At 37.7% G+C, this 25575-nt stretch overlaps 2 protein-coding genes across 2 annotated transcripts; both read right to left on the bottom strand.

The window, feature by feature from the left end:
• Positions 1-1071: 1071 nt before the first annotated feature.
• LOC113037954 (retinitis pigmentosa 1-like 1 protein) lies at positions 1072-5935 on the bottom strand. The gene is made up of 3 exons (XM_026195264.1): positions 5309-5935; positions 1769-1946; positions 1072-1397 (listed from the first exon to the last, which is right to left on the bottom strand). The coding sequence occupies exons 1-3, from the start codon at positions 5804-5806 to the stop codon at positions 1072-1074; spliced, it is 1002 nt and encodes a 333-aa protein (XP_026051049.1). The 5' UTR covers positions 5807-5935.
• Positions 5936-21632: 15697 nt separating this feature from the next.
• Positions 21633-25070, bottom strand: LOC113121055 (transcription factor Sox-7-like). The gene is made up of 2 exons (XM_026291280.1): positions 24618-25070; positions 21633-23485 (listed from the first exon to the last, which is right to left on the bottom strand). The coding sequence occupies exons 1-2, from the start codon at positions 24847-24849 to the stop codon at positions 22524-22526; spliced, it is 1194 nt and encodes a 397-aa protein (XP_026147065.1). The 5' UTR covers positions 24850-25070; the 3' UTR covers positions 21633-22523.
• Between the last annotated feature and the right edge of the window lie 505 nt (positions 25071-25575).

Here is a 25575-nt window from a genome sequence, read left to right on the forward strand (position 1 = left end):
AACACTCAGACAGTGACTTCACAGAAGTTTTTGATTTGGCTGACAGCGCACTTAGTGCCCTTTCGTCTTTTTCTTCCTCTTGCACATCAGTTCTGTGTTGAATGTCTTCGAGTTGATCAGTTGATTCAGAATCCCCTGGAGATTCTAAGTCCTTTGTGACCAAATATTTGAGTCTGGATGATGCTTTATGTGCCGCTGATGCTTCAGACCTGCCCTCTTCATCATCTTCTTCTGGACTGACCAACTTTCTGGATCTTTTAGACTGTCCTAAAGATGAAGCTTTGCTTGGTGGTCTTGGTGACAAATGTGACGGAGATGCAGGAGATTTACAGGATGTAGTAGAACATGGGTTTGGTTCTGCATCTTTGCTCTCCTCGTCTTCCTGTTGGCCATGAGATGTTCCCGAGGTACTCAGAGAAGGTCAATATCTTCATCATCTTGATCTTCCTTCAGTAATGCTAAAATTTGAGAAGAAGAACTCACAACAGATACAGGCCTCTCCTCTTCCTCAACTGGCTGAGTAATCTGAACACTTAATTGATCTTTAGGGAGGTTAGAAGATATGACATCAGGTCTGTTCTCTTCATTTTCAGATACATGAGCGTTCTCAGGCTTGTCTTCTACAACACTTGTGCTCTTTGTTTTAGGCGACATTGAGCGTACTTCACTTCGACTGCGGCAATGGTTGATGGTACATTGTTCGACTGTGGAGTCACCCTGCTGCCCAAAGGTCCGTTGAATGCAAGTTGCCTTTTCCACTACATTGCTCTGTGTACTCCTCACTGGACATTGTGGCGTATGCTGTCAGTAGATGCCATTTTGCATACTATTCTCCGCGAGGACGCACTTGAGCTTGAAGATCTGATGCGTCTTACTGATCCTTGATCAGGAGGAACAGGATTCTTCCAGATATCATATCTCTGACAGTGAGCACAGCAGTGCTGGCAATGTGGCTCCTCAAAGTGTCGCTGGTAACGTTTGGTGCTGTATGCCTCATCTGCTTCGCCAGCAGCGAGAGAATCGGCTTCTGAGCAGCTCTCAGCACTGCCATGCGAGAGGGAACGAGCATCATCATGGACAATATGGGATTCGTTTAAAAGTGCTCTTTGCCTTCTTCACTTCCGTGGACCAGTGCAATGTCTCGTTGTGTAATAGCCGAAAGCGCACTTTCATCTCCATTGACAGGCTTCCGTCTTTGTTGACCAGAACTCGCTTTTCAATGTCATCATCCATCGTATTTTCACATTGATGAGGACAAGCACCTCTGTGCCCTGGTGGTAAAGAGTTAAGTCCATCAGGAAACAACTTTTCAGATGAGACGGACAGTCTTGCTGATCTGTTGCTTGAATCACACCTTGGATGGATGACGCTTCTCTTAGTTTCAAGTCCAAAGTTGACTAGAAGTAAGAAAGTAAACAAAGTAAATAACTTTTACAATACATATACAAAATAATCAAATAATTGTATAGATTTTTTACTTGTTTTCTATTAAATAAGCATCCTGTTTAAGCTGTATAAGAAATCAAGTCTTGGTATAAATGTAAAGTTTATTTTTCTTATTCCAATGGCAAATACTTTTTAATGTTTTAAGCATAAGTTTAAGTGTATTTCGTAAAACAAATAAATAAATACTTTTATAAAATAAATTACATTTGAACACATGGGTTAGAATTTTCAAATTTTAGCTTCAAGCTAATTTATGTTGTTTTGAGGATTTTTAGTTAATTTTTTTACTGTAAAGTAAGAACTTTTTTGCAGTGTGACCTACCATTTTTCCTGGTCCCCTTTTCATCACTGCAGACACTCGAGCGTTGCTTTGTGTTCAGCTTTGGAAGTTTGTCGTAGGAGTTCTTCCTGAAGTTGTCCAACAGGAGTGGGTGGAAAGGCTCACGTCCCACACAAACTAAAATGCTCGGGCAATGCAGCAGACTTTGCACACTGTCAATCTGAAAAACATGCAAATCATTTGCTACTTTACATAGACTGTGCTGCTGGTTGATTACAATATGACAGAATCGAATCGATTAAGATCAGCAATATCTGGCTGAAATTATATCAGCAGGGATTATTACAACTGCCAAGTTCTGATGAGGAAATGTGTTATAATGGATTAAAGCCATATCAATTAAAGTTTAATGGCCATGGGAAGTCAACCCATCTGGTGTATACATTTTCCCACACTAATTTTTGATCATGAAAACAGTGATCTGAAAATGTGTGTGATCCATTATGCAGGGTGTTTTAGGTACATGCGTCAGTACTCATGGGTCAGCATAAACAAGAAGTGTACAAACAAATAGTGCACAAATACACAAGCCATGTTAAGCCTAAAATGTGTTTTAATGTCACTGCTGATGAGGACTGTATGATTTTTGATTAACATTGATCTTTAAAAACAAGATATTTAAAGTGTACATTAAGTATACTTGCAGTAGTTCCAGTTTAGCTTAATTAGATACAGTATACTTTAGTTGGACTACTTCCGCACATTTAAAGCAGACTTTAATAGTTTAGTATACTAAAATCACAATTGCAGGACATTTGAAGAAAATAAATATGTGAATGTATTGTATACTTAGTATGAAATCAATGCATTTCAAATGCAGTTTTCACTAGGTTAATGAAGAAAGGCTTTTTGTGAAAGAAAAAAGCTAAGAAACATGAGTAGTATGTCTGAAAAACATTTTTAATTGTAGTAATCTAACAACATCTAATGCAGAATCAGGTTCCAAACTCATGAAACCATTATATACTGTATATATAGGGAGTACAAAACACATCAACATGACATAGCCCTCTTTAACACAATACTAACCTTATGTTAAATCTGCATGCTCTGCAGTTTTATATTTTCAAAACTTGTCAGGTTTGCAGTGGGTTTGATTGAAGATAATTAACTGGAACTGTAGAGGATGCGAGTATCTCAAACTGTATGTTTTCATGGCATTGACCTGCTTCTGCTGGTTCAAAATAGCTCTGATTTGAGCAAGATTAATAGTTATTCTCTGGATGCTGGTGCATCACTGCTGTGCAACAATATCAGTAAAGGAATATCCTGATCATATCTACTGTAACAAGAACAGCAAGAAACATTTATTCAAAGATATTTAAAAAGAGTGTATCAAAGAAGAGAATGCTATGGTCAAAGTATTAAATGGTACACACACAAAATAGTATAAAACTAAATAAGTAACTCAGTTATAAAAAATAATTTTACAAACAGCCTGTACACAGAATTAACATGTGTTTATCACTTGACTAAGATGGTTGTTTAGATTTGTACTGTATTTGTGGCATGAATAAACGTCACTCTTTTTGTAAGAATATTACTGCCTATTTAAATATATATTAAGATATTTATTTTAAATATAATATATTTAAGTGTAAGTGTGTGTGTATTTTGTTTATATGGTTTTAGTATATCTCCAATCCATCATTGGACCTCACTATGCTAATCAATGACATAATATATTTTAACACATTTTTTTTTTTTTTCAGAATGCTATTTTTTTTTTTTAATATTCTTTACAACAAGTAATGGCTGTCGGTTCATTAATAATGGAACATAATTTTCAAATGACTTCGTATTAAGTGGGAAATCAGTCACCGTTTTGTGATTTGTTAATGCATTTATTTTGACTGACAGATTCAAAAGAATTGCTTCACAATTGCTTTTTCCAAACTGTCATTACTAGAGACTATGTTTTAAATCAAATTTACATTAAATTGTCAAACTTTTTTGTGACCATTTTATATGCAGTCTAGAGCCCTGAAAACTACCAGTATACTCATATCTCTTTCCCAGCAACCGAAGCACAAAACTTTATGTCTTCTAACACACTCGAGGGTCATGCAGGATTTTGTTCTTGTTCTCTTACATGTTCAACTTTCAGCCAGTGACAAATAAACCTTAACACTAGTGCTGGTCGAGCTATTTCTGGCATTGTCTCTTTGCCATTCGTAATGTTATCCATGTATCAGTCAGACCCCTGTGGAGGGGTGTGTGCAACTTTACAGCATGTTTTCTATGGGAAGTACAGGCCTGTGGCAGTGCTAATAGGATGTGCCTGCTCTAGACCCACAGAGGACCAGCAGCGCTGACCAGAGTCAGCAATGACTAGTAAGTCCAGCTCTGATGGACAGGAAATTCCTGGAACGACTCCAGACATTCTGTGGACTCCAAGCCAAGAAGTGTTCCCCTTTTAAAGGGACAGCTAGCGCTTTCTCTGTGTACAGTGTGATGCCACCATTAGCCCCGTAGCACACTGCGCCGTGCCCATTGCGTGCAAACACTTCGAGACGTGTCTTGATTTTGTGGAACAGCCTCTGGTTGCCCCTTGGGGATGTATAAACTCCTAGCCTCTCACCTTTTATCAGGGCTGCCATAGCTCTGTCCCAGAGGGGCTATTTCTTACACTGCCCGAGCCACTCTGTCCATTGCTTATCTACCCAAACCACCTGCAGACTGTAATTCTTTATTTTTTCCTCTTCCGTGGTCTGTGGCATTTGCCCTTAAGCGCTAGTGGGAGTGATAGTAACTAAAATGAACTTTACGCTGACTGATCTGCTCAACTAATCTTGTTCTCAGCATTATGAGCGCTTCATAAATCAAACAACTCAATTTGTGGCGACCGTCACTTTGTTTGCTTGACTGAAATAACTAATGTACAAAAATCTAATTAAAGAGTTCAAGTTTAGTGGTTCCACAGCTTTGGGACTTTCCAGCTGTCAGACGTGGAGTCACTAACAAATACCTAGCTTCCTGTAAACACGTGTTTTTAACTAAAGTGAGAGCTGTGAAGGAACAACAGATCTGCTAGCCTAACTTCTCCAAAGCCTGTTGATTATTTGTATCAGAGCCTCCGGTTTCAGCCACTAGAGGCCTCTGTGTCCTTAAAACATTTGCTGCTCCTGCACAACAGCGTTCTCTTACATAGTTTGGGTCAGTTAATATACATGTAAATAGCTACATTATATAACACTTATAATGTTAGACACAACCAGATAGACACAAATAAGCAAACCTAAAGACTGACTGACAATATTTAGTGTGGAAAGGGGCTTCATGGCCTTTTTTTCTTTTTTTTTTCTTTTTTTTTTTCTGATGCTGCTCAAGAAACATTATTGTCAAACACTATTATGTTGACATAAAAAATAGTTGAACTGCTTTATATATATATATCTTTACTGACACTTTTGCTCCATTTAACGCACTCTTGCGTAACACAATAATAGTGTTAATTTTGTAATAATTTCTTACAGACCCCAAACATTTGGACGTTAGAGTGTATTTTCAGAAAAGACTCACCTTGTGGCCTTCCAGTGTGTAGAGCTTCCTGATGAGACACTGCATGAGTTCAGAGACCTCGTCCATGAAGAGCGCCAGACTGCGCAGGCTCCTGCGGCGCAGCACGATGCTCCTCCGGACAGACGGGTCACTGTTTTTCACAAGCACAATCTTCCTGGAGTGCCTGTGAGGATGGTGATGGTGGTGATCTTCAACGTGCCCAGGAGCTTCCTCAGGTCGACTGGACCTCCTGACTGTATACTGCTGAGAGTGTGGATGTGTCTGGAAATGATACCATGGGTTCGAGTAAGCTCCTGTGGCCTCTGAGGCCATCGCCTTGGCCTGCTGGTGATCAGCACAGAGATAGCATCCATGAGCCTCCAGCGGCTCCAGTCTGGTCGAACCGGATGAGCCTCTGAAGGACGCTGAGGAGCTGTGTCCATGGGGGAAAGGGGGCTTGAGAGATGGGTCGTCTGTGATGGTGTCAAAGCATTGAAAGCTTTGCTTGTGAGAGGCCATTTTAATTTCATCCAGTGGCCTGTAGTTGATGTCAGTTGACTATGGGTTTAATCAGATGATAAAGGGACCACATGAGAACATAGCAGGGCTATACTCTCTGGCCTAGCAGATCACACTCATTCATCCTCTCCTTCCATTCTGTAAAAGACAAAAGCATAAAACATATGCGCAGGTTAATATCACTAACAGTGCATTAAGTAATTCACTGTCAAGCCCATTAGGTTGTCAAGCCCAGTGAACATTAGAACAATGATGCAAATTGGATAGAATTGCAACTGAAATGGTTTGGCCTATGAAACAAATAATATTCAAGTATGAACTATGTAAGAATGTGGGCTGTATCTGGAATTTAAAATATAATTCAAACCTGGAACTAAAACAGTTTTTCAGATTCAAGAATAAAGTAAAAGTATACTAAAATGCTAGGATCTAAACTGAATAAGAAATTTGAGATTCTGCACTATTTCTAGGTGATTTAATTAATAGCTATTCATATTTCAGATGTTCTCACTTCCACTGGTGCTCTTTGGATAACATGATTTTAACACAAGTGCTAGTGCTTATGTCTTTAAAGTAAATAATTAAGAAATTCTGGAATTCATGTTGATTTCATTCAGCTTTATTACTCGTTTTAAGAATAAAGGTATCAAATAAAATATCTAAAACAACATAGAAAAGAAAAATATTTCCATAAAAATGCTTTATAAAATTGCAAAATTCCAATATTTTTACTACAAATCTGAGACGTGGATCACATTTTATGCTTAGATTTTTTTGCACACTTGCAAATGTATGTTGCATGTTGCATACTTTCTCAAATGAAACAAACACAAGAGCGTTGATCATAAGAAGTCATTTTTTTACCTCTTTTTAAGAGAATATTTCTTGTGTTAAGACAATCCTGATAAACTTGAGAATAAACTTTTAAGCTTAAACAAGAGGATAAACTCATAAGCATAAAAAGACTGAATGCTTTTAACTCGATCCTGTTCTTAACAGGGTTTAAAATTCTCTGCTAAGTGAGCCAAACACAATATTGGAACATTTGCACTGTCATGAAAAGAAGAGTTTTTGGATTACTAATTGATACTTTATTTTTAAATTTGTACCTGAGCCCACTTTTCCTTCCAGAATCTCATTAAAGTCTTTTCTCAATCACTTCCATGCACAATCAAGCTTCTTTACATAAGACACAGTACCTTTAGAACTGAAATGGGCACAGACTCAAAGTGCTTTATGCCCATTGCAAATATTAAAACTTAAAGTATCTGCAGCGTTGATGTCAAAACAAACCTTTAAAAAAAAAAACAGATTTAACACGTGACCTTAAACAGGTACATCTGCAGGAATCCCACTGGCACATCATGACAGCACATTTGTGCCTGGCACACGCTACAGCTGAGGGAGCATTACTGAGTTCAAGACACAGGAACGATGGACAGATATCAGAGACTAAGCAGGGATAAAAAGAGCAGACTTCGCCTAAATTAGACTAAAGAGCTTATCTACAAGTGCAGGGAGAAAGTGGAAGCAACATGTGACAGGATGAAGCTGCAGTGGAAGCCTATTGCTATTTTTGATTCAAGTACAAATGTGAAAATTCAATATTACCAAGTCATGTGATTTAAGAAAGCAAAGTTATGAAAGTCAGAAACAGAAAGACTTAATTTGTTCAAAGAAAGGGTAGAACTCTAAATCAGTTAAATCTAACACAAAACCATTAATATATATTCTGATATTCTTATATTATGATCCAAATATAAAAAAAATTAAACAAACTGGGGGAAAAAATCACTATTTTAGAATCATGAAAGATCATGTGACACTGAAAACTGGAATAATGGAAGATGAAAATTCCACTTTGCCATCACAGGGAAAAATTACATTTGGGAATTAGCCTCGGTGGGCATAAGTCAAATATATATACAAATATTCAAATATATATACAAGAAAATCAACATTCAAGGGTAGCTGAATCAATATAGGTTATCAGAAACTAGGACACAATGGGGAAAATTATACAGTTATAATTATACAATTATACACTGAACAAAATGCTCTATGATCATAAGGTCATAATTGCAGGATAGCAAAGAATTCATTTGAAGTATCACTGACGTAATTCAGATTGCAAAATGTGGAACTAGGAAAGCTGAATATGGCAATCTGCATCCTTTTTTCTGGAAAAAAAAGATGTTCTAATAAATTACCCAGAGGGCTGTTCCAATATCTGCTTTTGATGAGAACATTTGAAGAAAACAGAATGTAAACAAATAATATAAATCATATGATATCAATTATGTTATCCAAAACAAGTAAATTCTTGTGATACAGAGGATCTGTAAGCTCAAAACAGCATATGAAAAAGATGTTAAACAAACCTAAGCTAAGGACGTTTTAAACATCATGAATATCCACAGAACTTTGTGAATGCAGGCAGAATTTTTGAACTCTGACTGGCACAATGCGTTAAATGCAACCCAGATATCTGCAATGATGTTTCTCATTATACTCTAGTATTATTGCATGCACCTCTGTTGATATCTTTGTAATCACATAATTCAGATCTACTTAATACCTAGACCATCAAAAAGATCAGCTGAAGCACAAAAACTGGAGAGAATTGTTACTTTTACCACAGAAATATTCTAAACCAATGAGGTTTAGCCGAGGTCTACATCTAAAAGCACCAGGATATTGTCCAATGTAAACCTAAAATGTCCTTTACAAAGGACTGCAAAAAACTCACCATGATAAGAACCATGATCTCAATGTTGAGAAAACCAAGAGCTCAGAAAAGCATCTTCTGAGTTTCCACACAATGAGAGTTGAGAAGGAGCAGAAGCTGCTATGAACTGCCAGCTGAAAAGCACTTGTCCCACTGGGGGCCTACCTGCTAATCGGTCCTCGGGAAGCTAAGGATAGAACATAAAGCCTTCTTAATCACTCTGAGACTGCATCAGAATCTGCTGAGGCTTTGGACACATGACTAGAACTTGGCCATTGCATAAAAGAGCAGACTTAGCACATTGTCAGTGAAAGACCCTTGAGGACACTGATAGTTGATGGCATATGGTTCCATTTTTGTAGGATCCATAGGACAAATAAATAAAGCTTAAGCAGCCTCAGCATGTCATGGATAAACATTCAGCTGAATGCTGGAGTCTTACCTAATCAAACTGTTCAGAAGACCAAACATAGTTAATGTATTTGATCTTTAATCAAACATATATATCAAAATTCTAACCAATATAAGCTGATAATGTAGTAGACAAATAAAAAACACTTAAAACTAGAATCAGTTTTTAATGCAACAATGATTGTACTTAACAAGCATAATTATATTATAATGTACATTATACAACAATTATATATTTTATTTGATCAAATTTTTTTAAAATGTTAATATTGTGAAATACAATGTTATTACAATTTAAAAGAACTGGTTTTCTTTTTATAATTCAATATATTTGAAAATGTAATGTATTTTTGATGGCAAAGCTGAATTTCCAGCATCATTGCTCGAGTGTCACTTGATCCTTCAGAAGTCATTCTAATATGCTGATTTGATGTTTGAGAAACATTTATTTTTTAATCATTGTTGAAAAGTTGTGCTGCTTAATAGTTTTAAGTTCTTAATAGGCTTCTTTGATGAATAGAAAGTTCAAAAGAACAGCATTTATCTGAAATAGATATTTTTGTAACATTATAAATGTCTTTACTGTCACTTTCACCAATTTAAAGCATCCTTGCTTAATAAAACTATGAATTCTTTCAAAAAACAAAAATATCTTAGTTACCCCAGACTTTTGAATGGTAGTGTAGAGACTTTCTACTAGTACTGGTAATAACCTAGCTAGCTACAGTATCATGGATGGAGTGAAAAGTAATTATTTTAGTTACTAAAACCAAAATTTCTGTCTCTGTCAGTCAGACATCTATACCTTATCGCTTAGAACAGAGCTCATGAGGGTATCTGGGATGATCCAGTTAACATGATGGGTGGCCCAGATGGAAATGGATTAATGGCTCTTATTCAGCAGTAATTAGAACAATGCATATCACATTGCTGTCCTAAGGCCACGGTTCTGATCTGAACCAGCATTATTTTCATCAATGCTCTGCCAGCAATGACAAATTCAATTGATCATCTACATAAAGCCAAGTATTTAATACATAAAATCACAAATCTTTTGCACAGTGCAGATTCAAGCCCACTGGCATGCGAAGAGCACAAATCTGCTCTTTTGATTGCTCAATCAAGTCAATTTTTAGAAATTTTGTGACTCGACTTTTTTCTTAGAGTAAAAATACTTTAATGTTTGCTTGTATATTCACATTTATCCTGAACACCGGCTGTTAAGACTTCTGGGAATCAGCGGTAGGAAACAGCTTGTTGCTGAATAATGGCCACAAACAAAAAGCCAACTACTCAAGGCTAGTCACCTGCTAATGACATTCTTATCAGAAACTGCAGCTTGTAAAGATATCCCAACCCAGGTTACAACTTATTTTCTGGAAATTGCAAGGGTAGAGATGCTTATTCATCCGAGAAAGCGTCTTTCTACGAATGTACTAAGGGTGAACTCTTGCCATCTGTCTGTGTGTCATAAGAGGCTTGGCTGAGCGGATGGGTGAGTGGGGACATAAGATTGTTTTTCTCCTGAGTCATGTGCCGTAAGACCCCTGAAGAGTTCACACCCCGGCCTCCTCCCTCTGGGTCTTTCCTGAGTTAAAGAACCTCCCTAAAGATGTGGAACCAGAACGCAAAATGATTTCCAAGAGAACATAACAGACAGGCTATCCATGATTTCTGGACATAAAAGATGGAAACTTAGATAAACAAATCGTTGTTTTTTCTACAAAATATAAAGGTTGTTAAAAAGACGATCTGATGAGCATGTATATATAAAGGTAGGATGCCATAACTGAACTTAGAGGTTATAATAAATGATCATTACTCTTATTAGGACTCTTTTTTTCTGGGCCACACGTGAGCTCTTGACATCTCGGCTTAGCTGCTGCTTCCTGCATGTCAGACCTAATTACTGCAGAACCTGCTTTGATACAAGCTGTAGCTATGTTTGACTATTTAGTCTTTAAGGCTACATCTATATAACATCAAGTTAAATGATGTTCTTGAAAGACAAAATAAAACTCTTGAAGCAAACACAGGTTATCATATGGCTTCAGAAAATGTAGAGCATACAAGTCAGACTATGTTTATTATGCTTTACGAATTTTTGCATATTTTTGAATCTCTAGTACCTTCATTGATATTTCAACGCAAGAGCATCCATCCAGCACAGGCTTCAAAATGTTCTGTTTTGTTCAGCAGCAAAGATTAAAGAAACTTACAGAAACATACACACATGAATGTAAGCAAAGATCATTTTCATTTTTGAGCAAAATTATCTTTTTTGCCTATACAGAAAACGCCATTAAAGTTGACATGAAATGAAAAAGAATCTGTTTTTAAATGCATGTTATTGATCTTGTTTGAACAATTCATGTATATGTTTCGTTTCTTTTTTGTTGTTTTTGACCTCATCATTTTTAAACAAAACGTCATTAACTAGATTTTCCGATGAAACGACAGACTTCTCTCTGGTGATGTATGCACAGCTTCTCCAATCATTTAATCCACTTAAACCATGCTGCAAGCCAACATCTCAAATCCGATCAACAACCAATGCACAGAACCAGGTCCCTGCTTTCAACAATCTGTTACACTCGAAAATACATCACTATATGGAAGAAAAGATCTGATGCAATAATAGATGGGGTTTTACTTTAGGCTTGTTTATACAAGAAAACGAGAGAGAAAATGAGAGAAAAAAATTAGGTGTATGGAAAAGAGGAATGTGAGCATCATAAAAAAGGGCTGTGTGAACATGAGACACTTTATCAAATGCTAATTTCACTATTTTTCCATAATCAACCTCTCTTGCATAATAAGCAGCTGAATTAATTCTGACACATATGCAAGGTTGCATTCACACCTACCTGCTTAAGAGCATCTTTCCCAGCACATAATATGCCACATGACTCTTTGGGCTCCTTTACACCAACAAGGGCTCATGCATGCGTGTGGTGCTGCTGTTGTAGAACCTGGATGTGCTTCGGCTGAGCCTTGTTCACAAGCAGAGGAAGGCACATGCACAAGTCTTGGATCAATCGTGAATAAGTGTTGAAGTCAGACACAGATGAGAAGAAATGTTAAAGTTGTTATTTTTGTTTTCTTTGCGCACAAAGTCAGCAGCACCATGCATGCATTGTGATACTCTCGCAAAGGTGTCGAAGACTGATATGGAAGAAAATAAATTGTTGATTGTTGAAGTTTATATTTTTGTTTTCTTTGCACACAAAAAGTATTCTCATAGCTTCATAAAATTGTGGTTGAACCACTGATGTCCTGTTTTAACAATGTCCTTAATACCTTTCTGGGCCTTGAACTTTTCAGTTGTGCTCCTGTCTATGCAGGGTCAGAAAGCTTTTGGATTAAAAAAAATATATCTTAATACATTTGTTATATTTAAAGTCGATATACTATTTTGTTTCTGGCAACTATCAGTTAACAATGAGCAATATTATATTAATAAAATAAAATTAGCCTTAAAATATTGCTCATGGTTTGATTGTGATACCTATATACCTCAATATCGCCCTTGCTTACAGGCTACTGTACGATGATCCATGAACACTATAGTGTACATCCTGTTATGCACCTGTCAATATGTGTCATGGCAAACTATCACTGGCACTATGACTCATTTCCATGATATTCATTTGAAGTGAAGTCTTAAGGAAACAGATCTGACTATCCACCAGGAAAAGATGCCTTGCAAACCCATAAACAACATTGCTCTAAAATGTTTGCGCACATTGGGGGGAAATGATATTACTTTGTGCAGTGGCCAAGGTCAGCCGCTACTGATCCTCCCCCTGCTGTCACATTGTAAACACATGGGATCAAGGCATCGGAAATTCTCTTTTGTCAAAATAACATATTTGAGGTTAAACGCAATGATTTTTGGTAATGCAGTTGTAACTCTGGTGGAGAGCATGAGTTCAGAGGTTATATGAGCTTTTTTTGTTTTCACAGGCAAAATGCTTGAATAATGACGTCGATCACTTCTGCTTTCTTACTCGTGATTTGTCTACATAGCAGGTATAAAGGCCACCCCAGACATAACAGAATGAAACAGATTAAAACATCTCTCATCGTAATCATTACTGTGGTTTCAGGAAATTAGTTGAGTAAACATTAGTTAGTGACTTCAAACAAGATGTAAGTGGTCTTTGGGGCCTATGATGGGTCACAAGCATAAACACTCCTGAACAAAAAAATGGTTCTTGAGCTGTCAAACTTAATAAATATTTACAAACACAGAGGTAATGCTGACATTTTCATTCTCAGAGAACCTTGATTGTCTAGCATCTCTAAAAGTAGTCCTCTTTTGGATTGTATGATTCATAAGATGATTGAATCATTGGCTTAATGTGTTTTCGCAGTTCATATAGGTCATAGATTACTGGAACAAAAAATTCCTGAGTATCGGGCTGTCACCAAAAACTCTTTCCAGCAGCAGGACAGGAAATTACGTGCCTTTTTACACAGACTAAATGAAAGATCCACATTGCAATTAGGAAGCACAATAGGAACATCCTCCTCCACATTGGGGTTAAGAGTTATGACACTCCTGGGAGCTCCTGTGCTTTACAAAAACAAGCCTGTAGAGTTTGCAACCTACTCAGACTGACCCTGGTAGGATGTCCAGAGTATGAAGATCTGTATCAGCAAAGGATTCGGTGAGTCTGACTCCGGGACACTGATTACACCTACAATACAAGTCAGCTCTGTATGGGAGTTGTGGGTCAGAAGTAAGAAAGAACCTGACACAGATGTCCCATAAATTGCTGAGACTATTCTTATAGCTTTGTGTTTTGTCAGAATGCTTTATGGGTTGAAGGACTGACAAACCTGTGCCTTGACTTTTTAGTTAAATTAAAAAAGCTGTGGAAAAGCGCTTCAAATGTTAAAGGATTAGATCACTTCCAGAATACAAATTTCCTTATAATTTACTCACCCCCATGTCATCCAAGATAAGATAAGACCCTTATTCTTGGCTAGAGCCCTTTGAAGCTGCATTGAAACTGCAATTTTTACCATCAACCTGCCATTGTCCACTACATGGAGAAAAAAACCTGGAATGTTTTCCTCAAAAACCTTAATTTCTTTGTGACTGAAGAAAGAAAGAAATAAACATCTTTAGGGGTGCACGATATACTGTATATCGGCCGATGATTAATGCGCACCTCATCAGTAAAGACGGTTATCTAATCAGCGGTAAATTCAGTCAGGTGCGTGATTTCACATAAGACCCTTTCACACGTTGGACCCGGAAAATTTGCTGGAACATTTCCGGGTCGCCTTCTGTGTGAAAGCAAACAGGGATTGATCCCGGGTCGGGGACCTAGTAACATTGCCAGGTTCAGTCACAGAACGAGCTCTATATGGACAAAAGCCAGAACCAGTGCTGTAAAGGGTGTGTCGTAGTGATGACGCGCGCTATCACGCGACTCTTTTAGCTGGTGTTTTGAAGGCAGATCAACGTTTGTGACAACAAAAAAATGTGCAAACTGTAATGAAGCAGAGATCAGTTAGTTCCTCACTTTTCGTGCTGAAGCTGAGATCGTTTGCCAGCTTCAGTGAAAGTTAACGGGCCAAGCGTTTACGACTCGTACATTACACGTCACACCCTGATGTCTTTACAGGACCTTTATGGGTTGTGTGTGAACGCACGCATATATTCCGGGTAATCACTGTCAGTGTGAAAGTGCAAAATCTAGCGACCCAGAACAATTTCCGGGACACATTACCCGTGTTTTTTCCGGAATCGCAGTGTGAAAGGGGCTATAGATTATCTGTTATTACACAATGCCGTTGTTAACTGACAAGCTGTGCAAATCCAAGCTGATAATGAACGTGGATTTGTGTAGCTTGTAAGTTAACAACGGCTCCCTGTAGCTATTCACAGCTATTCTATGTTAAATAACACACCTGATGGAATTTTCTGCTGATTAGAAAACTGTTTTTACTGACTAGATGCGCATTAATTATCGGCCGATATATATTGTGCACCCCTGAACCCTTGGATGACATGGGGGTGAGTAAATTATCAGGAATTTTTATCCTTGAAGTGAAATTATCCTTTAAGGTTTAGAGTTACAAGGGTATTTGTTTTGGGGTCAGTAAAATAATCAGCAAGGATACATTAAATTGATCAAAAGTTAACAGTAAAAACATTTAGAACATAACAAAACTTATATTTCAAATACATGCTTTTTTGTTTACTTTCTATTCATTAGAAAATCCTGGAGAAAACAACAATGTCATATTAAGCATCAGAGCCGTTTTCAACACAGGGTTTCTGCAGGGTTTAATCAGTCAAATTTAAGACTTTTTAAGACCTTTTTATGACTATTAGGATTTGAATTTATGACCTACACGAATTACGATAAATAACTTTCTAATATAATCTAAATAATTCCTTTCAAAAGTCTTTTTTTTATTATTGACTTTCATTGAAAGTAACAAGTTTTATTATTTAAAGAGTTATTCTATTATTTCTTAAGATTAAGAAACTGAAGCCTTCGCCTTATTTTTCTTGAGTATCAAGAACACAGGAACACTTAACAATTGTAACATTGTAAAGTAACAATTATTTTATGCCATTACTTTACAAAATAACAAGTATTATTGGTGTTTGGTCACAGTATTCAACACCCACAGCCAGGGCCGTAGCTGGGGTCAGCGGGGCCCCGGTGAAGGTTGTACCATTCGTTTATTTTTATTTATTTTTGCTATTTACACAATCTTGTGCAAGTTCACGTTCATGTGCAAGAGGGACTGACAGTGATACGCGGCTCTCTCCGCACCGAACACAGAGCGCGCGAGTGACCAGCTACTCTGTTCAGCTTTTCTGCGTCTTGTGTTAATTGGATGCTTGATACCGATTGTTAGCGACGGGCTTGAGCCAGCTACTAAACGCACCGTATTCGAGCCATAGATCGTTAAAGGTACATTTTCCCATTGTGATAGCCAGGATGATTTCAATTAAGCTAAGCAGTGACTCAGTATGACACAGTATGTTCTGTTCTGACAGTATGATTTCGCGTGGGTTTCTGTGAAAGTCTTTCTGACAAGTCTGTATGCTGCCGCATGGACCTTGTAGTTCTGAAACGCTGTGATACCAGTGTGATACCACCCCGATTCCTCATACAGAACTACAACAGGTGAAACAAATGAATGCCATTGCCGCTGCAAGCGCATTTTGATGGAAGAACAAATTAATGGACTAGCATATCAATTTAAGACGTGGCTAAATGTTTTTATGACCTTGTATGGACAATCCTGCCGTTTTTATGACCTTTTATGGCCTTAAATTCTTATTGTTAAATTTATGACTTTTTATGGACCCGCGGAAACCCTGCAACATTTATAATAATAAGTAACATTTCTTTCAGCAAATCAGCATATTAGAAGAATTTCTTAAGGATCATGTGACACATGTTCACTGACTGGAGTAATGATGCTGAAAACTCAGTTTTGACAACTGTACACTGTATTAAAATAGAAACAGTTATTTTAAATTGTAATAATATTTAACAATATGACTGCTTTTACTGTATTTTGATTAATGCAGGCTTTATGAGCATAGCGGATTTCCATCAAAAACATAAAAAATACATATATATATATATATTACCTTTATTTTTCAGTTTCATGACTTGTGATTTTTTTTTTTTTTTTGTCAAGCTGTTTTTATGTATTTAAAACATTACCAGAATTAGTATGCATGGTGAAAGTATCCTGACGATGCTGATTGGGAGGAGACAAGGCGTAAAAAGTTGATATTGGAATCGTTTACCTCTACGAAGGAAAGTGAGGAAGCTGTATTCCTTCTCCCATGGTTGGCCGTGGAAGTCCAGCCTCATTTTCTCATTTAATGGCACCTTTCAGTATCTGCAGTAAACAGGTGCTGGACTCAACACGGCTGGCATATTCACATGCAGGTACAGGTGGGTGGCCGTTGGCTGCTTGCAGCATCCCTCAAGTTTTCCAGGGGTTCCCATCTGTACCCATGTGCTGGCTCCACCACATGGCACAGGGCCCTGGGCCGGGTCTGGTCCATTCTTTAGCTGGCCTTGCACCACGCCTGCACCACATCTGCTTGCAGAGTCTGTTGTTCTATCACAATGAGCAGGAATGCAGGAGAACAGCTAGACCTATAATCCCCAACCATCAGTAATAGATGCCAAATATGAATAGTAAGCAGGTTATTATTCTTCTCCATCCACATGCTGGTATGTGCAGTGAGCATATTGACAGACACAGACTCCTGCCTGGCCATGAAGCTGTGACATACCATAGTAATTATATAGACTAATATGAGACATCAATTCTGTAAATTAACAAGACCACTGTCATTGTTCCCCCTTGAACTTTAAAGCTGACTTGTATGGAAAATCATATACTGTATATGTTGATTTAAATTAGTTAGGTTATTATAGCCTTTTTCTGCAAAAGTTATTGTCATTGCGTTATTTATTTATTCAAAGTTTTAATATCTCACAATTGCAACAGTATCTTACAATTACAACTTCACTTCTCATAACATACATGTGAATTTATATCCCATATTTGTGACTTAATATTTCACAAAGTGCATTCTTTTCTCATAATTGTGACTTTAATATTGTATGATGTGAATGCAATAATAGTGATCATTTTGGTTTTATATCTTGGAGTTGCAATTTTATTTTCAAATTTCAATTTCAGATCTCAGTATTGTGATTTCATATTTTAAAATGTTAATTGATTTCTTGTAATTAACTTCCCATCTCACACTTGATATCTCATAATTGCAACTTTATCTTACAGTTGTAAGATATACTCTTATTTAAAAACTTTTCTCAGATTAACTTTTTTTCTTTTTTACTTTAGGCCAGGCTTAAATAATTGTTATTTATATAATTTAGATATATTTAACTTAGTGTGACTGTACAGTGTGACTTCACAGTGAACAGTAGCAGGAAATAACTCTGATAATAGCAGCATGTGCTAGATTCTCAATAATTATCTGTCTGCATTACAGTCATAACTTAACTGTATGAATGCTGGCATAAATAAATTATGCAGTTGCATTTTTATTTTTTTACATTCTCAGCCAAAGAAAATACAAATAACCATAATGTTGACTTGAATAATGCAATGCGTAATTTATTCTTGTCTTAATGACTTTGCATCTGCATGCATTAATTTACAAAGCAAAAATCCAAGTATTTTATTGTTTAATATTGAAAAGCCTTGCAATTTTCCAGTGTAGAGTATGTGCTGTCTAACTGATTTTAGCATGTGGGCTGACGTTATCAGGTGGCTTTTTCCACACCCAGTCGGGCTTATAATCAGAGCTCGAGCCAGTATGTCTCAGACAGGGGCGTCAATATGCATGACCTCCTCTCCCTCAGGACACTTAATACATTACCCAGATGTGCTCAGCAAGGTTGTACACACGCAGTGTCACACCATCAGATTACCCGCTGTGAGGAAGATGGCACGTGCTGGAGTACTCTCTTGCATATTTGCCCGGTGTTGTGACGTCACTGCTGGGGAAACAGGAAACAGTTGAGACTACCTGGCATCCACATTCCACAGAGCTGACCTGAGAATGGAGCCGATCCCGGGAGCAATCAGAGAGAAAAAAACAAGAAGAGCCCATTAAAAAGGGGAAATCTGTTCACTTAAATTATATATCTTTAAAGCATAAATGTCTTAAAGGGTTGTCGTGAGACAGATGCATATTCAAACATGAATTTGAAGTTGTAATGCTGTAAGAAATTGTGAAAAGAACAGTTTAATAAACAGTGTATAGCCTACCACAAATTTGACATAAGTTATTAATATAGTTAAGTTTGCAATTTGCATATTTTTTATTGAATCAAGAATGCATGCATGACCTCATTTTACAAATAACAATTCGCATAACATTCTGCACATTAATGTAATTCTCAGGCACTGTACTGAGCTAGCCAACACTTTGGCCTATTTAAGGAACATGGAAATAGAGGCCATTCTGTGGGTGACACTGAGTGCAGTGTATTCTTAGTATGTTGCATTGAGAATTATTCAAGTTTCACAAAGGAAAGGACTGTGGCAGATGAGTTGATTGTTTGCCCTGATTTCCTGAAAGTCAGCAGTCTCCACAATGACTACAATGGGCCTCGATGATTATGAAAATCTTGGTGAACACACTATAAACTTATATCTAATGTTTAATTAAGTTAATGTATCAAGTGAATATAATTTAAATACTGGACAATATTTTGATATATACCCAGTAAAGAACAATTTACATAACCGCTTCAAAACTGTTTTAACTGAAAGAATAATAAGCACACCCATATAACCGACCTTCATCTAAAGTCTCTTTTTATGTCTTAATTTAATGAGGTTAATGTGTCCAGTGAAATATAATTAAAATACCTGATAATATTGTGAAATATATCCAGTAATGATCAAGCTACTTTTTCCAACGAGTAGGCCTAAGTTAGCTGATGGTTACATCGCTGTTTTCAAACACACTCATTTAAATTCTGCGTCTTATTTTTAATTAGGTTAATGTGCCTAGTGAAATATGATTAAAACAATGTATAATATTTTGAAATATAGTCCAGTAAGGATGTTTACCTGAGAGGATGATGATTTAACAGTCCTTTCTCTCGTTTGGAACTCCAATGAATCGTTTCATTGGAAAGTCCGATTCATTCTAGTGAATCGATTCACTCTAAACGGTTCTCTCTCTGTTGTGGTGAAATGCGGGTCTAGGCTACTTTTTGGGCGAATTATGATGAACAGATTAAAAAATGATTCTCCATTTCATGTCCCCGTATTATTATGCACTCTTTTATGTAAATAATGTATTTTTTTTCTTGCATTTGCCTGTTCAAGATTGATACTGTGACCAAATGGGATATATATTACTAAATATTTTGTAATATAATTACTAATAAAACCTACAATTTGTATAAATATGTATTTTAGTCTGTTTCTATGAAGTAGGCTATACATACAATGTGTAACTGAATATTTGATTGATTAAAATACGCATTTAACACCACCTCTTAGAGCAAGCACACAGCAAGGCTAATTGTAGACAATGCCAAATAAATGTATTGTTTAAGTCTGACTGAAATCAAAATTTTAAAATGTATGTAAACATACTGATGTTGAGTTTTGTGTTTTAACATGACACAATGCCCTTCCCCAAGGCCAGTGGAATAGATTGTATTGGGCCCATTTACTCTGAACCTAAAGGTGTCTGGGTCATAAGCCACAATTCAAGCCTCGGCCTGGGGCTGGTGGCCCCAATCACCCCCTCTCTCCCAAACCTTGAACATTCCCTCACAGGCTGTTAATAACAACCTCACTTGTGAAAAGAAAATGTAGTCACATGATGAATGTACCTTGACTGAAACGTTTCTTAAAAACGAATACGAAACCTCAACTCACATCATAACCACAAGCTACTAGCACTTGTCTTTGGAGCCAGTGACAGAGACCGATTAAGAAAATCTGTGCTGAGCCCGGTGTGTGGCCAAACCAGAGGAGGGTCAAATCGAAGCCCTAAAAAAACCACGGTGCGAGATATTAATCAACGAGAGCCATGTTTCCTCCCTGCTAAAACGAACAGCAGGTTCCCTTTCCCTCGCCATGGGCTCTTATAATGCGGGGACCTGCCGGGGCCCAAACATCCTGACGGAGAGAGGCTTTACTCTTATCAGGCAGGAAACACTGCTTCTCCGCCACATCCTCTTTACAAGAAACACGACTCAACCGTTCCCAAAAAACGCAGGAAGACCAAGCCAGACTCCAGGATTTGTCAAACGCCCGCCACCGCCTCCCTCTTTCCCCCACTTCAGATTCCTTTTATCAAAAAAGAGGAGGAATTTGAAAAGAGAGGAAGAGAGAAACAGAGGGAGAAAAATAAAAAACGATGAACGTGTAAAACAGTTGACGGGACGAGGTGTATTTATTTATTTCACAGAGATTATGAAAGTCTGCATCAGCAAGATAGGACAGGCAGCAGAGGGGGGCGAAGGTAGGGTAGGAGGGGAGTTCCAGCGCTCTGCTTAAGACACAAACCCAGAATAAGACGAGGGGAAACAAAAGGCCCGTGGAGATGGAGGCGGGGAGAAAAACAGCAGAGCCTGTTTTACACTAATCCTCTGATCCGCGGAGGAGTGAAACTGAGTGCATAATGGGTGTTGCTGATAGCAAACTGGGAACACAGGGTGGATACTGCCAGTTTCCAGGGCTATGGTTATGACGACGGCCCGCCACGCACAACAACAAATAATTTAGAGGTCAGCTTCTTGAAGGGACCTGAAACAGAATAGCGTTCAGTAGTAAAATAAATGTGTGGAATAAGCCACCACAAATATAGGAAAAAATAAAGAAATATTTACTTGTAAATATTTCTAAAAAAAAAAAATTACTCTGAATATGAATATGAATATGAACATTTATAGTTTATATGCTCATTCGTGATAAAAATAATATTATGAAAATTTTAAAAAGAGCAAAAAAAAAAATTTCTTCCATAAAGAAATCTTTTTATGAATAATAAAAATGAAACTTAGAAAAGAGCTATATAATAATAATGAAACTGAAAATAAACTTATAACTTTTAGTTTATATGTACTATTACCACTACTAACAGTGAGCAAAAAAATCTTTCAGTCATTACAAAATCAAGAGTCTTTTCGGCTGAATTTATTTTGTGTTTTTATTTAGCGGCGTCTAATTCAGATGGGACCTCAGAACATTCACTTTTAATATATCACAAAATGAACAGCATCTGCAACATTTTTTTTTTCTCAAGTCCAGACCTACAGACAGAATCACCGTGCTGTACTTATATGGGGATAAACAATGCAATTTATCATGAAATCTTATGAAATCTTTTGAAATCATTGAAATCGGCCAATCTGAACGGTGTTCAACAAACATCAATACTGAGCTACGTTCTTCCGCTTGACATCCGTGTTGATATCTAAAAATTAGAATACTAAATGTATAAACTCAAAATTGTATTTGAATTAAATTAATATGGAAAACTTATTAACTGGCATACAATATAATTAATTATTATTATTATTTTAACTGAGCATACATATACCTTTCTGAAATGAATGTAAAGGGAAAAGAAAGGGCAGACTTTCCTTTAAAATTATGTCCTATAAAGGAAGAGACCAACCTCACTTAAATAATTCTTGAGGTAAAACAATTGAGGTCTGAAAAAAAAATCAAATGAATATATCTGGACTGAAAAAAGCAATACAATAAGCTTTAATGCAAAGCAATTTGATATATAAATAAGCTTTATAGCATATGTACATGCTTTTGTGGCAAGATATGACAGCATTTTCTATGTTTGTCCATTTTTGTCTTTTACTTCCGTTCTTCTTTTGGAAACAAAGATGGGAATGAACTTCAGTTTTTTTTTATCTGTGCATCCCTGAGGTGTCCTTTGACTTCCTGTAGCTTCTCTTTTCCGCTCCCTCCATGGCCTTCCTTTCACCTGCCAGTCACATTGCTGACCCTTGTCGAGCCCACAGTCTCTGTCTGTGTCAACCATCTCTGTTTTGGTGTTTATGAAATGCTGTAGTTGTTGTAATAGGCTGCCGTGGCATCGGCCAGTACAGAGATGAGACTGGTTTCCGTAGCACTGCTGGAGCAAACGGAAGCCGGCGTTACCTGTATGTGTCCCGTGACTGTCATCCCGCCCTGTTCAGGATGATAACTATTGGAATTTAGGTACTGGTCGAACTCATCTCGGTCTACCTCACCCAGCAATTCAGCCTGGCTCAGCTGGTCCAGACCCTCCAGGTGCCCCTGTTCTGGAGGGGGCGAAAGCTGGCCCAGGTGCCCCTGGTGCCCGTGATGGATCTGAACCTGGGGGAATGAAGGGCTGTAATAGGACAACGGAGGAGGTGTGATAAGGGTCGCCCCACTTCCCTGATGGGACATCGGGATGTGGCCCAAATGTGAGCTGCCACAGTGCAAAGATACCTGCTGGGAGTAATCGGGGTGGTAGTGGGGTGGACTGCTCATGTGCACTGGGGTGGGACGCCTGTCGTCTGGGCAAGAGGTGGAGGATGAGCAGGAGCTGGTGGAGACTGAGCTGGAGGACGAGTAGTAGGTCTGGTGTTCGTGATCCATGGCGTCCAGAGGTGACATCTCAGGTGGCGTGGGCAAGCCGTATGGGTACGTATCGAAGCTGCTGTTGGAACTGGCGGGATCTCTGAAGACCCTGACGCCAGGTAGAGCTGCGCTGGGAGAACCGAAGCCACCACTGCCACTCACACCGCTCTCGTCGTCTTTATCGAGGGGGTGACAGCAGCCTCGGGGATCCGGGAGGGAGTTTTGGTCGGGGCCGAGGGTGGTCAGCAGGAAGCCGGGGTCCACGCGTTTACAGATGCGCTTCAGCTGCTTCTTCCTACGAGGACGGTATTTATAATTGGGGTAGTCCTGCATGTGCTGCACCCTCAGCCGCTCCGCTTCCTCCACGTAAGGTCTCTTCTGCGGTGGAGTTAAAGCTTTCCATGACTTTCCTATTGGAGAGAAAAAACAGGAAAATGAAACTTAATACTTTATTTTTAAAGATCCATTTGGAGTTTTAAAAGATTGTCCAGTTAGTAACTGTTCCCTTTTCAAACATATTAGCACCAACATAAAATAATGAAATGGTTTATTAGTTTACAAACAGTTAGTTTATCTGCTTCTCTGTTGTGCGGCAAATTAAGCTAGATTAAATAATGTCTGCATAAGCATTTTATATATATATATATATATATATATAGATAGATGAATAATCAACAACTAGTACAATTGCTTATAATGGGAGTTATAAAAATATGTCTTTTTGAAGATAGTTTTAAAAGCTTTTTAAAGGGACATTATTTGTAACTTGGCATACATTTTATGATGTTTGAATTACTATAATGGCAGTAATTATACTGAGTTTATTTTTTTTAGCTTTTAAAATAACTTGAAAGAATTTAAAAATAATTAGAACAGCAGAGAGAAAAAAAAACATAATTTCCTATGAATGCCAATAACTGTAAAAACAGGCCTGTAATTTTTACAACTAAAATAATGTAGGCTACAGCAGTAAATAAAACTGATAACAAAAAATTATACACACATACAAATTATTATTTTAGAACTTCTAATTAATAAATTATCCCATGAAGTTGTTCACCTTTCTTTCAGTTATTTCCGATAAAAACTCAAGGTTTACTTAATAAATTTGAAATTATTTCTATTATTTATTTGTATAGTCTCCCACACGTGTGGAATTATAAATGTGCGCTTTTGATCTAAATACAAATAAATACAATTTAAATGTCTCGTCTCACTGACTCAGATTTATTTCAGTTTTGTTTTAGTTTATTTTCAGTTCAGGTTCGTTTCGAACACGTTCACGCTCTCTGTGTTCTTTACGCTTCTCGAGTTTAAAACAAAACAACTATTTATTTGAATTTGTGTCTACGGTTAGTTTAGAAGGAATTAAACATGCCACTTTCTGTATTCAATATATATAAAACAAAACTGTCTGACAAAAGTCGCACAAAACTTGCCAATAAGATTAATAACAATCACCTACTTTAATAATAGTAATAATAAATATGAGCCGTTAATAATAATGATTATTACACAAATAGCCTGCTGATAATGTCTCACCCAGCATCTTGCTCAGCTCCGCGTTGTGGAGATCGGGGTTCTGCACTGCGAGTCTCTTGCGCTCATCTTTGGCCCACACCATAAAGGCGTTCATGGGTCTCCTGATGCGCGGCTCCGACACCTTGTCCGCGGGAGCTCTGTGGGAGGTGTGACCGTCAGGTACGTCCGCATTTCCCGCAGAGCACTCAAAGCTCTCCGGCCAGGACGAATACGCGCTTATCAGAGCAGCCATGTGCGCTCACTAAACTTCGGCTTCCCTTCTTCTCAAACTTAGTTGCCCGAGCGCGAATGTGCCCAAGAGTTTCTCTTTTGTTTTTGAATTTAAAGCAAAGTAAAAGCGCAATCAGAGATGACTTTGACTGAGCAGCTGGTGGCTGAAGAGCAATGTGAGAGAGATGAGTGGATGGTGCTCGACTCCCTCTGAAGCTGTGATTCACTGTTTCCTCCGGCATTGGGAAGCGCTTTATATGAGAGGAGCAGCTTCCAGCACAGGCCCACGGGAGGATCTCAGCTCCTCCTTGACTGCAACCTGAGACCAACGACAGAAAAACAGAGGTGACAAAAATAATTCAACAGCTTTACTACTAAATCACGTCATTACCTGCTGGTTGGGTTAGTTTTCATGACATGGATATGGTTGACTGTTTTCTGTCAACCTAGTAGACCAAATTCCCTATGACAATTATTCAATAATCAATTAATGGAAGGAAATATTTATTAGAATTTGAAACATGAAAAACAAAGTTTACACATTTTACAAGAGTTTGGTTGGAAATAGAAATTTATACAGGTTCTTCAGCTGTTCTTTTCAGCACCTCAAGTTTAGTTCTTGAGTTGGTTTTAGGTTTCTCTCGAAATTGAAAAAGGTCAAATTACAAGATTATAAGATCTGAGTGTTAGTTTCTGTATACATCTACTACATGTAGGTTTTCTAAAGAACTAGAGAATAAGAAAAGGT

Source organism: Carassius auratus, chromosome 20 (assembly GCF_003368295.1).
Source record: "Carassius auratus strain Wakin chromosome 20, ASM336829v1, whole genome shotgun sequence".
NCBI classification, from domain to species: Eukaryota; Metazoa; Chordata; class Actinopteri; order Cypriniformes; family Cyprinidae; genus Carassius; species Carassius auratus.

Bases quoted from the DNA above. Each gene is read 5' to 3' on its own strand.
- LOC113037954 (XM_026195264.1), bottom strand. From the start codon at position 5,806: ATGGCCTCTCACAAGCAAAGCTTTCAATGCTTTGACACCATCACAGAC. The intron at 1,947-5,308 runs GTGAGTCTTTTC...CATGTTTTTCAG, and splicing joins ACACACTGGAAGGCCACAAG to ATTGACAGTGTGCAAAGTCT. The intron at 1,398-1,768 runs GTAGGTCACACT...TCTTACTTCTAG, and splicing joins AAAGGGGACCAGGAAAAATG to TCAACTTTGGACTTGAAACT.
- LOC113121055 (XM_026291280.1), bottom strand. From the start codon at position 24,849: ATGGCTGCTCTGATAAGCGCGTATTCGTCCTGGCCGGAGAGCTTTGAG. The intron at 23,486-24,617 runs GTGAGACATTAT...TCTCTCCAATAG, and splicing joins GGAGCTGAGCAAGATGCTGG to GAAAGTCATGGAAAGCTTTA.